Here is a 13,398-nt window from a genome sequence, read left to right on the forward strand (position 1 = left end):
AATTATGTAAGGGGGTTCTCTACTTTTTAGAGCGTGGCTGTGAGTAGAGGAGAAAAAAAAAATACTACCTTTCATGAGTAAATTTGTAAAACATTGTTCAACCTCTATAACATTTTAATATTTATTGAAAGTAGTTATAAGTGAAGAAGAGAAAAAAAAAAACAACTTATAGTGTAATCATAGAGACAAAGATACATGATCTGCCGAGAGGCCCGAGAACGCTCTCAAGCTTTAGAAAAACAACTCTAAACGAGCCCGATAAGGCGATAACCGGTGGGCTGTTTGGGCGTGAATTTCGGACTAGTAGTTTTCGTAATTGAATCAAAGCGTAGGGATTAAAACTGAAAACTGCCAAATACACTAAACCCTTGTTGTACCCTTCAAACTCGTAAACAAACAGACACCACCACCGCAGTCCGAATAACCAACCACCCAGCCACCACAGTCTCCTACCACCGGTTCAGTTCCGGCAGTCCGTTGCAGCTTCCACACAGGTTAGCTTTCATTTTTTAATTATTAATTGTTTAATTTCGTTTCGTGTTTTAGATATTATTTTTGAAATATTATAAGGCAGTTTTTAACTAGGTTTTGGTGAATAATAATTGTAGACTAATACAATAATAATATGTTATTATTGCCTACTTGAATATTATTAAGAGAGTAACGCGGCTTATTGATAGTATTTGTTTGTAGCAGTGGCTACATGAGCCCTAATTCGCCTTAATTTGCCTATTCTCTAGTTTTGACTTACGAGAGTTTGAGCTCGGCTTGTTTCGAGCTCTTTTTCTAAAGCTCGAGTGAATTATTTTATACGCATTTTTGTTTATTTTTAGTTTAGGGGTGCAAACGAGCCGAGCTCTATTTTCAAAGCTCGAGCTCGGTTTGTGAGTAGATTTTGAAGCTTGAGCTCGGCTCAGGCTCGGCTCGTTTACTATTTATCAATTATTTTTTATAAAATATATTTTTTCTATGATAAGTTTTTTGTATAAAATAATATATATTATTTAGTTATATTTATTTATTTTTCATAACATTATATATATTAATTAATATTTATTAAATATATATTTCTAAAAATTGTATAAATGACATACTCGCTTAAGCTTGCGAGCCGGCTCGAGCTCGATAAGTGAAGCTCGGGCTTGGGCTCGTTTATTAAACGAGCTTACTTTTAGACTCAAGCTCGGACGCATGCTCGATTGAGCTGAGCTTTTTAACGAGACGATCTCGAGTAGCTCGCGAGCAGCTTGGCTTATTTGCACCTCTAGTTTTTATATAGTTTGAGAAAAACCTTAACAAGCTTAAATGTCTAAGCTTGGCTTGAGCTCGTGTGCAGTACCTTAAATGAGTCAAAGCTCGGCTTATTTTGAGCACTTATTTTAAAGCTCGACCTCGGGTTGTAAGTTGTTTATGTTTTACTAATTAGTTTATATACATTTTTATCTATTATTATATATCTTGAAAAGAACCTTAAAAAGGCTAATATCTGCTCGAGCTCGTATGCAGTACATTAAATGAGCCAAAGCTTGGCTCATTTTGAGCACTTATTCTAAAGCTCAAGCTCAGATCGTGAGTTGTTTTTTCAAGCTTGAGCTCGGCTCAGGCTTGAAACGTTTATCATCTACTAATTTGTTTATATGCATTTTTATTAGTTTTTATACTTTTTGAGAAAAACTTTAACAAGCCTAAGCCGGCTCGAGCTCGTTGCAGTACCTCAAAAGAGCCAAAGTTAGGCTGTGCATTGTGAAAGTTGAAATCCAAAAGAGTTAAAAACTTAAAAATACACTAGGTTCTCGATAACCAAAGAAGCTTTATTTGAGGTTGAAGCTTGATAAGACTTGGCTTGAGCTTGTGTGAAGTACCTTAAATGAGCCAAAGCCCAAAGCTCAGCTCGAGGTCAGCCGTGTAGTGTGAAATTATTACATAGTAATCCAAAAGAGTTAAAACTTAAAAATACACTAGGTTAACAATAACTAAATGAGCTTTATTTGAGGCCCAAGCTCTATAAGACTCGGCTCATTTCGAGCTTTTTATCGAGCCAAGCTTGAGTAGCTTGCAAGCTGCTCGGATGTTTGCACCTGCTGTTACCATTATATGAATCGAACATTATGAAATCTAATTGTTACAGGTTTTCTATCACTGCAGGTAGTTGATTTCCTTGACCAAAAACTCAGTACTGTTATATTGACATTGAGGGATTTAGGTAGAGTGATGTTAAGGGGAGGAAAAAGCTTTGTGTCTTCACAACCTGCATTCTCGAATGATGCGAAGAGACTTTTGGTTTGCACAGGAAACACCGTTTCCGTTTTCAGCACCGACACTGGTTTACAGGTTCTCGTTTAAATGTTTTTGCACTATATTTTTTAAACATGTATTTTTCCAGTTATCAAACATGCTACAATATCCGCATTATCTGATAATATCTATCATAGGTAGCGGAACTGGAAGGTCACACGGCACTAGTGACATCTATAATAGTTGTACCTGCGTCTACGTCTGCAAGCATGATCTTATGCTATTGCTGGACCACTTCACTTGATGGAACTATCAGATATTGGGATTTCTCGGTCCCTGAGCTGTTGAAAACCATTAATATTCAGCTTCCAGTCCATTCAATGGTATTTTATTTGCTTTTTTTATGTTTATTACTTACGAAATTGGTTGAATATCATCGCATATAGTTGTTAATCATGTAACGAGAACTGTAACATCGGTAGCTTTAATTTTCAGGTAATCCCATCGTTACTCGCTCGTCAGTCAGAGAGTAACGAATCACAATCCGATACTTATGCTTATATCTCCGTGGAAGATACCAAAACCGAACAAAATGATAAAAGGAAAGACCTAACAGGGAAGATCCTAAAGTGTAATTTATCAAAGTCTCGTTTAGTTTCAGGAGTGATACTGGGAGAGGTGGGTCCCACAATATTAGTTTCATATATACATTTGCTTATATAACTAATGTTCTAATTATTTTTTTTATTTTGAATTATTACAGAGTAAAAAACCAGAGAAAATAACCATTTCATCAACTGGAAAATACTTTGGAATTTTTGAAAAACGCAAGATTCGGGTATGGGAAGCACCTGAAAAAAACCACAAGAACGTAAGTTACCGGAAAATAAAACTATCACACACCAAGAACCTCAGCTGTATTGCTTTTCATCCAACGGACAGGATTATGGCAGCCGGTGATGTGACCGGGAGAATATTAGTTTGGAGAGGTTTTGGTGATAAGACATTTTCTGGTAATAATTCAGAAAATGAAAAACTATTGAATGATGAAGATGATAAACCCGGTGTTAGGGGTACTGAAGATGCTGATTCTTGCACTACTTGGCATTGGCATTCTTCAGAAGTCAAAGTCTTGAGTTTTTCTTCAGATGGAGCTTATTTGTTTTCGGGTAATGTTAAAAAACAAACTTTATGTTGTTTTTTTTATAGATTTTATAATGGTTATGCTAATTTTAATGTAAACCATTGAAATATTGAATCATAGGTGGAAACGAAGGAGTTCTTGTGGGATGGCAGTTAGATACCGGGAAGAAGAAATTTTTACCCAGAATTGGAACCCCGCTTCTTAATTATATAAGTTCTCCAGATTCTTCTCTTTCATCAGTAAGATAAATCTTGCTAGTTCGACTTCTTTTTTTTTTCTTATTTATTATTTGGTCTACGTGTTTACGGATGTTTTTATTGTTTCAGATATCTTGTGCAGATAATCGGGTTCATATTCTGAAAATGCCACGAATGGAGATCTTGAAGTCGATTTCTGGGATTAAGGTTACTGTCAAAGTTTCATTTTAATATTTGTTATTTTGATGTTTGAGATTTAAATGGTGTAGAAGTTTATTTCTGTTCATGTATTTTCAGCTTCCTTCTGCTCTCCCAGATATGTTTGAAGGGGCGTGTAATGATTTTGTGTTTGACCGTACTGCGGGATTGGTTGCTGTTCGTACTGAGAATTATTGTATACAATTCTACAGTTTGTTTGATGATCGTGAAATATCAGAGGTACACAAGCTATAGTGTATTGTTTGTTGCTGTCGATTTTTTCTTTTCAACCATTTTTTTATATTTTGTGCTAATGAGTAAAGTACTCGAAACTGCAAACACGCAAATATTTAATTTATAAACTTCTGTGTGTTGCAGGTTCAGGTTTGTGAAAGAAATCATCAACCAGGTGATGCCGTCACGGTAAAGCTCTCATTCTTTGATTAGCGAAGTATTTTTATATAAAAGCTATCACATAAAAGTAGTTCTTGTATGTTAAGATGATCAAAGATAATTTAGATTCTAGGCTTTATGTTGCCGCTTTCAAGAACCTTTTTGTAAAATTAATTCACATGAAAACATCCTTCATTATCAAAACATGCTTTCATTACTATCTAAATATGTATATTTGATGATTGCAGATGGTTCTAAATCTAGTTGCACTTTCATTAGAGGGCTCTGTTATGTCTACCGTTGAAACCAGAATGGCTGAAGAAGGAATAGGGGGCTTTGTTACACTTAAGTTCTGGGAGCGTGGGTCCCAAAACAACGATTTTAACTTATCTACCGTTATATACGAGCCACACAGGTTTTCTTTCTTTCTTTTATTATCCTATTTAATATTCTTTCGAGTTTCGACACAAACAATCTATAATATTATATAAACTTGCAGGGATGCTGGTGTTTCAGCGGTTGCTTTCCATCCGACTCGTGGTGTGGCTGTCAGTTCTTCTTATGGCGGTGACTTTAAGGTAATATGATAAGCTTTTATTATTTCTTTATTTAAATTTTGAAGATGGAATTTTAAATTTGTAAATTGTTGTGATGTCACAGGTTTGGGTTAGCAGTAATGAAAGTCCACCGAATGATAAGCTGAGTCAAAGGACTCGATGGGCGTGTCATGCGGTTGGTTCATACAGGAACAAACCTATGACCGCTGCCGCGTTTTCCAATGATGGTTCCATATTGGCGGTTGCTGCAGAAACCGTAATCACATTGTGGGACCCAGAAAAGAACGTTCTTGTAGCTGTAATCGGGTCTGCTCGTGAGGTGGGCCCTGCATCTTTTAGTGTTTGAATAATTAAATTCCAATACTCTTACTTATCTATTTACTTATTTTTGTTTATTATTTTTTGCAGACGACTGAAAATCTTTCGTTTATTGGAACTTCAAATTTTCTTGTATCCGCATCACACGGTACAAATCCACAGCTCTCGGTTTGGAATATGTCAACGCTGTCGGTATCTTGGTCATACAAGCTTCACGCAGAAGGTCTTTTATTTTTCTTTTTTAAATTTAATTATTACAAAGTTACAAAACATAATAGTTAATATCTTAATTGTGTTAAATTATATGCAGCAATTGCATGTTCCGAAAAAGATTCCCGTTTCGCTGTTCTTGTTCTTGTACCTGATTCATCTAAAGCTGACGTGGACGGGGCTATTTTATTATTCAATGCTGGAGATCCGGTTTCGGTTGCTTCATGGTTTGTGACAAAGGTAAGCTTAATATTATAATATAATAATATTATAATATAATTATATTATAATAAAGAAAAGGTGTTGGATATTAGTATAAGTTTTTTAATTTATGTGCAGGCAAAGGGTGGAGGGATTGCATTTATTCAAGATAAATCTTTAGATGATAACATGGACGAAAACACGGACTCGGTTTTGCTTGCGTATGTAAACGGTGATCACGAGTATGCGGTTTTTAACCCGCACGGTGTAGAGATGCAAGCAAAGAAAGTTAGACATACAGACAATGTGCCCATTCTGGAAGCGACAGGTTTGACTTTGTCAGCGAAAAACGTTTAATTATATATTAAATCATTAAATGAAATAATTTTTAACCATGTGATCTTTTTGACAGGGCAAGTCGGGTATGCATCTCTTTACGGTGATCTGCTGGAGTCCAAGTTGCCAGCGATTGAAGCTTCTGCGGATGCTGTTGTAGCGCCTTTGGGAAGACCGTGGGAGACTATATTTAGTGGACCGTCACATAGTTTACCTCCGTTGACTAAGCTATGCTCTTCGTTTCTTGATTCGTTTTTGGAGAAACGAAACCGTGTGGCATAAAGTAAAACTATGGTTAATTGTTCAAACCATATATGCAGTTAAAAGATTGAAAGGAATGGAGTTAAAAGATGCAGTTTTGTCTACTTAATCATATTAATGGCCAATTTTGATCCCTTTTGTTCCAAGTTTTTTTAGGTGTAATTTATGAATATGGTTGATTAGATATTAACATGTTATAATATATTATTTTTTATTACTATGGAGTTGAATTAGTTGGGTATTCAGTTTGTTAATGGTAGTTAAACTACTGCATGGTACCAATACTTATCTGTGTGTATTATAGAACTGTAACGGCTCGTTTAACTTACGAGAGCTTATGCTCATGCGTAATTGTTTGAACTCTATTTCTAAAGCTCAAGTTTGGCTCGTTAGTAGTTTGTGAAGCTTGATGTTTCGTTTATTATTTATTAATTAGTTTATTCTTTATATAATTTTTTTTGTGATTTTTTTTTATATATTTTAGTTATAGTTTTTGATAAAATACATAATGTACATTATTTAGTTGGTTTAGTCATATTTTTATATATAGTAATAGATTTAAGTATATATGTATGTATTTTAAAAATTAAATACATTTATCATATAAATATTATATGTGTGTAAACGGCTTTAATTGTGTATATATACAAAAGCTTCGGAAAATGATTTTTTGTTAATATTACATGCAAAATACATGGTTTTTTGTTTTTTTTAACTTACCTCTACATGTATGAAGTTATCTTGTTCTTTTAGGGGGAATTATTCTCTTATGACGCTGTCGTGATATATAATATGCGTCACTAAAACGTGTCATCATGACTTTTTGGTCACTCTCACGGAATCTTGTATTGCTTGATCAATTTTTTCGAAGACCTTTGAGACAATTTAATTGTGGATAGCCAACTTGGCAAATGGCAACATATACTTTTTTTTGTCATGTACAATATATTTGTCGTATATTGTGTTAAGCACAACCCACTTTTTCAACACAATAGACTAAATGCAATATATATTCTATATATTACGCATGCTTCAAATTCATATTGACAAATGAGTGATAACACATCACACATGTATCTAATTAAAAAGTAATGTATGATAAAGTGCGTAAAAATAAATACCACCATCACACATGTATATACTACAACGGTACAGTGCATACGTCATAAAATATCATACATGATCAATATATCATTAGCATATAAATTGTTAAAATTTCACCAATAATACATCTAGTTTATGCAACAATATATGAATATAAATATATAAGCACCACATGGTATGTATAAACCAATGCACACTCTATAGACTTATAGAGTAGTGTATTCACCGAACATATACACTAGTATATCATCAGTAACTTATGCAGTGGCATGGATGTGATTGTAATTATTTGGTTATGTGCAACCATTAATAAAAATACTATTAAATGTGTAACCATTAATAAAAATACTATTAAATCACATTTCTTAATATGTGTATTAATAAAAGAAATTGAAACTCCTTTACTACAAAAACAAAATTAAATTCATTAAAATGATAAGAAATTGAAGTTATCTTGTTCTCTTACGGGGAATTATTCTCTTACGACGTTGTTGTGATATATAATATGCGTCACTAAAATGTGTCATCTTCCGGACTTTTAGGTCAATCTCATCATGGATTAAAAGATAACGTCTTCATCTAACGTTGCTTGATCAAAATTTACGAAGACCTTTGAGGCATTTTAATTATGTGGGCAGCCAACTTGGCAACATATACTCTTTTTTTGTCCTATCGAAATATAGTCGTCGTATATTGTGTTAAAACACAAAAACCACTTTTTCAACACAATAGACTATATGCAACATATATTCTATATGTTACGCATGCATCAAATTCATGTTGGCAAATGAGTTATATACTAATATTATTGCAAAAAGAATACGTCTAGAGATTAGATATTCATATAGATGTACAACCTTTACGATGAATTGTCAGAGAAGAACTAGATTAACAAACGAAAACAAGATAATAATAATAATAATAATAATAATAATAATAATAATAATAATAATAATAATAATAATAATAATAATAATAATAAACGGGAACAAGAACAACATCAAAACAGATAAAAGAAATTCACAATCAGCGAATCAAAAGATTACTTAGAAAGGTTGGATCCAAATCGAAGGAGAACCAATCAACACGATAAACAACTGAATGAATCAAGTCAAACAAGAACCAAAAAGACGAAATATGAATAAGCTGGAATGAAATATATCACAAACCATGGTTGTAAAAATCACGACTAGGCACCGAGTACTCGCCGAATAATCGCTACAAGGTATGGTTCCGAGACGACTTTCTTTAATTACTCCGCCTAGTTACTCGGAATCGATCAAAAGTGGCCAACCTCCGTCACAATTGGATCTAGTTTGTCAACTCTAGCCAATTTTGACTTTAAAAAGTTAGATATACTTCATATTTCTATAACATTAAGGAACGAATATCATTTTTTTAATTAATTGTTTTCAAATTTTATATACTTTAATATTTAAAGATATGTCTTTTTTATTTATAGTGATATTAACGTATTTTGTTATAAATATTATCAGATTTATGATACTTGACATATATATAAGTTCCCAAAAAATAGTTTTATTTATAATTTACCACGTCCGAGTACTCTCCGCTTAGATCGAGTACTCGCAACTCTCCATTCGACCGTCCTGGAAGCGCCAAGCGACTTTTGCAACCATGTCACAAACAATCATCAAACGTCGAAATGCGCAAAGAGTTGTCTGATAACACGTGTATCATTAGCAACAAAAGTAATGTATGCAACAACGCGTAAAACAAATACCACCATGAACACGTATATCGATATAGTTTATATAGTATACTACAAGTCTACAACGGTGTAATGAATACATTATAAAATATCATACATGATCAGTATATCATTAGCAGCCTATATATGTAACGCAATTACACTTGCATACATCATATAGTTAAAAGTATCGTTACTAACACGTCTAGTGTATGCACCAATTTATAAATATATAAAACGACCACACATATTGTGTATGAAATAACATATAATCTGTTAAAATTTTACCAATAATACATCTATTGTATGCAATAAAAATATATAAGTACCACATGGTATTTATAAACCAATGCACACTCTATAGACTTATAGAGTGTATTCACTATACACTAGTATATCATCAGTAACGTAGTGGCATGGACGTGATTGCATTATTTGGTTGTGTAACCATTAATAAAAATACTAGTAAATCACATTTCTTAATATTCAAACCCACATATATGTGTTAATTAATATTGGAAACTGAAAGTCCTTTACTCCAAAACAAAATTAAATTCATTAAAATGATAGTGTAAATTTAAAAGCACTTTTTACATATACTTTCAAAATAGTTATAGCACCATAATAAATAAGGAAACACATGAGATTAATTATTTCATTATTAATTGTTTCTTTAATTATAAACCGAAGGTCAATATTCACATGTTAAATGGTATCATATTTGAACTAAATATATTAATTAAAAACTAATGCTAATAAACTTGTTGCTTGCTAGAGGTCTTCTTCTTTTCTCTTTTGTTATAAAAAATATAATAATAGCTAATTAGTTGTAATTTACTTATCATAATTTAAGATTAGCAAATTCTAGCCTTATTTCATATACCTGTTAACTCGGAGCATCTCAAACCCGGGGCTCAAGTAGGCCTTCATGCTTGCACGTTACCTTCATGCTCATTGAAAAGCTGACGATCCCCTTCCCGTAGCTCGTTTTCACATCAGACGAACTCCTTCATAAGTCTCTCACGTCTTCATATTGAAGATGCTCTTAAAAAAATTTTCCACGTTTGCATAAATAACTTTACATTATTCATATTAACTTTTTTTAATCACACCATAAATATGTATAACTATGTATGTATATCTTACTATCTATAAACGTTTTACACCAATTATGATTGTTAACTTTTTTTATGGTAAATAATATATAATTCTTATCAACGAAACATGATTGTGATGAACGACAAGTTTTCATCTCAATAATTGTTACATGCTAAGAATGTTGAGTCGTTGACACAGACCAATTTCTGGTGTCATATATTAAAAAGACATGTCCGTGCTATAAGATGTAACATATAATCCATAAAAAGCAAAGTGATAAATATTTTTCAATTTTAGCCCTTCATCAGTTAATCGAGATCTTTTAGCTGGTAACGGTCAATTTAGGATGATTTGATTTTCTTTTTACTAATTAGTAGTAGACTAAAATGGGTTATTTAGGCATATTTTTCTCATAAACGTATATTACTTTACTAAAAGATTAAAAGCTTAGACTTTTCTTAAAGAATAGGGTAGTACTTACAAATTAAGGCGTTATCCATACAATTACTTGATTGTGATAAAAATATCTTCTGACTTTATGTATTTTATATTGAAATTGAAATAGTATAATGGTTGAGTAAATTAACTGTTGGTTAATATCTTATCTAAGATGGACATTAAATGTACAAGTGGGTCGAAACAAATATTCAATTTAATCAAAGGTTAAGATCAATTGTAAGGAAAGATGTCACTTAACAATGATCAAGTTTCAAAATTATTTTGTATTTTTTTTTTGTTTAAATTGGGTTACTAAATCTTTAATCAGGCCATCATCAGAATTTTTTGTATCAACAGTGAAATGGAGAAGAAGATATGGGGTCAAAATGTCTGATATACATAATTATATTAAAAAAATAATAATGATTTCATAACTAACTGAAAGTTTATAAGAATGGCTATACAAGAAAATACTACAAAACAATTGTTATTTGTTAATGTTATTTTCTTCTTATTTTTCTCATTTACATATCTAACCTTATTAGTTATGTTCATTTTCTATAAAATGTGAGTTGGTAAACAGTTGACGTTTATAAGTTGAAATTATATAATGTGAGACATAAAAACATTTCTAGTCAAAAAAGGTGGTACATGCATCAATCCTAATGGATTGAACAGAGGGAAAAACAATGTGCGGTTTGTAATTTCATCAAGTAACTATAAACATATGATTTGTCAACATTCTTTTATTAAAGTTAAATAATAATAATAATAATAATAATAATAATAATAATAATAATAATAATAATAATAATAATAATAATAATAATAATAATAATAATAATAATAAGAGTAGTTAAAGAAACTAATATAGATTTTATTGAAATTTAATGTAAACCTTACTAATATAAATGTGTGTCATAACTTTTGATACATGCTACTATGCTAGATTAACCTGAAACTTTTTAAAACTATGAAATTATTTATTGTTGTTTATTATTTTTCAAGAGAAAAATGATTTCATGTAAAGATTAAAAAAAATTATTTATACGAGCACGAGAAAGCTTATAGAACTATATAACATTATAACACATGATAAGATACCCCTCAAACTAGAAACGAATAATATAAATAAAAAAAGATAGAAAACTAAAAACGCCTATGTTGCTTCTTGTTGTGCCCACAAAATTTCTTTTCTATACTTGATCTTGGATGTATTTCTGATTTTTTTATCTTCACTCTTCATTTTTTGCTTCAATTTTCACTTTTCTTAACAACTTAGATGCATTAAATAAAAGTTCGGCAAGGAACATGACACAAAAGAAGTCTCCATCAAAAGGAGAGGACTTTTTAGCCACTCATCTTAAGCAAACTTATATTTTCGATTTCTATTAGAAATAGAATACCAAATGAAAGAAAAACAAATTATCGAATCAAAATTTCTCCACTTCGAATCTCCGGTTTTCACTTCAATTTCTGAAAGTTAGAGGTTGTGTCTATTTTTTAATTTGGCCCGCTTGTTAAAATTCAAGGTGAGGCCTAATTGTAAGAAAATAAAATTAATACTTAAAATCTAGAAATAACAAATAAACAATTTGGTCCTCATATATGTTTGGTAGATGATCTGTTACTATGAAAGTATTCAAGAGAATTGAAAAATTCTACAAGTAATAATATTGTTTGCATTTCAAATAACTGAATTCATTTTTTTTAATGAGAAACTCACTCACACTTTAAACCTACTTTTAAATTTAAGCCATTTGTTTACGACAAGACTAAAACTCACAACGTATTAAAAAATAACACCTGAATACAATTGTTAAACCAATATCTAATTACAAATTATTTTTGACGCTTTAAATTAAAACAAAATATCTAAATTACAAAATGACACATTGGCACCTCAATTACACACGATAATATTCCAATACAAAATCATACAAAAAGACAAAAATATTAACTCATTCTTCATAAAACTTTTAATAGACCAAAGTTAATTAATTCATCTTAATCCACGTTGAAGGTGTTAACACTTCAAATGAACCATACCCTTTACCCATGATCCCATCTCCACCATTGATCCCCAACCGACGGCTCGGATTAAATGGGCTGCATGAACCATAAGCGACACTATGATCTTTCACCTCCATCTCCGCCAACACCTTGTAAAACATATCCACGTCACATGGAAGCAATATAGGGCCGTTGGAGTTGTAACCGTATTCGGTTACAGCGTCCTCTAGAAGCATCGAAAATAACGGATGATTCACATGTTTTGTCTTCACAGCAAATCTTTGCTTGTCTGGTCCCACATACACCGGGAAAAAACCTTCTGGTGTTATTATTTTCTTCTTATTTGGCGACGAGTCACCATTCCATGAGTTTCCCAAGATTTTGGCGCTGCCAACTCTGCTGCTGCGTGGGAAAGATCGACAACGCTTTAATGTCTTGGCTAAAAAGTTATTGTTTTTGGTGACGGAATATTCCATCGGTTGGTAATAAATTGAAAAGTTAGTGTTTGAAAGTAGAGATTAATTTGTGATGTGATTAGGTGATTAGAAATGAAAAAAGGTGAAACATTTTATAGAAGGAAGTGAGTTGTGAGTTGTGAGCTGAACCGGATAATACCTTAGGCATAATATTATTATCATATATTATAGTTTTTAAGTTTTTATTTTTGAAACTGGGATCGTATCGTGGTTAAGTCAATTAATTGTTTCAATATATTTTTTAAGTGGTACATTAAATATACAAGTGGATAGAAAGTTGAATATGTGTACATGAGAATAGGAAATACAACTGTTTTTATTTTAACAGCCGTTAATATTTAGATATATATCCATTTACCAATCATTTTAATTAAACTTGAATACCATTCTTATAAATTTATACATCATTGATAAAAAAATATATCTTAAATTTAGGAAAAAATATCCGATCTTATTAATTTGAATACAATATAATATAATAGCTATAGAGGTAGGGTACTAAAAAGAC

The 13,398-nt window shown here is 31.7% G+C and overlaps 2 protein-coding genes across 2 annotated transcripts; one reads left to right on the plus strand and one right to left on the minus strand.

The window, feature by feature from the left end:
• The first annotated feature begins 2,148 nt into the window (after positions 1 to 2,148).
• On the plus strand, positions 2,149 to 6,259 carry LOC143530701 (uncharacterized). The gene is made up of 15 exons (XM_077026168.1): positions 2,149 to 2,331; positions 2,433 to 2,618; positions 2,731 to 2,913; positions 2,999 to 3,404; positions 3,500 to 3,618; positions 3,706 to 3,783; positions 3,874 to 4,014; positions 4,153 to 4,197; positions 4,416 to 4,582; positions 4,667 to 4,745; positions 4,828 to 5,043; positions 5,133 to 5,265; positions 5,353 to 5,492; positions 5,592 to 5,781; positions 5,866 to 6,259. The coding sequence occupies exons 1-15, from the start codon at positions 2,212 to 2,214 to the stop codon at positions 6,069 to 6,071; spliced, it is 2,409 nt and encodes an 802-aa protein (XP_076882283.1). The 5' UTR covers positions 2,149 to 2,211; the 3' UTR covers positions 6,072 to 6,259.
• A 6,139-nt stretch (positions 6,260 to 12,398) lies between these two features.
• LOC143530660 (auxin-responsive protein SAUR71-like) lies at positions 12,399 to 12,890 on the minus strand. Its single transcript, XM_077026137.1, has one exon. The coding sequence runs from the start codon at positions 12,888 to 12,890 to the stop codon at positions 12,399 to 12,401; it is 492 nt and encodes a 163-aa protein (XP_076882252.1).
• Positions 12,891 to 13,398: the final 508 nt, after the last annotated feature.

This window comes from Bidens hawaiensis, unplaced genomic scaffold (assembly GCF_021521415.1).
Source record: "Bidens hawaiensis isolate Kalapana, Puna unplaced genomic scaffold, B.hawaiensis_p1.1 tig00008970_1, whole genome shotgun sequence".
NCBI lineage: Eukaryota > Viridiplantae > Streptophyta > Magnoliopsida > Asterales > Asteraceae > Bidens > Bidens hawaiensis.

Excerpts from the sequence above, each read along its gene's own strand:
- LOC143530660 (XM_077026137.1), bottom strand. The coding sequence starts at position 12,890 with ATGGAATATTCCGTCACCAAAAACAATAACTTTTTAGCCAAGACATTA.
- LOC143530701 (XM_077026168.1), top strand. The coding sequence starts at position 2,212 with ATGTTAAGGGGAGGAAAAAGCTTTGTGTCTTCACAACCTGCATTCTCG. Across the intron at positions 2,332-2,432 it reads GCACCGACACTGGTTTACAG|GTAGCGGAACTGGAAGGTCA; the intron begins GTTCTCGTTTAA and ends TATCTATCATAG. Across the intron at positions 5,493-5,591 it reads CTTCATGGTTTGTGACAAAG|GCAAAGGGTGGAGGGATTGC; the intron begins GTAAGCTTAATA and ends ATTTATGTGCAG.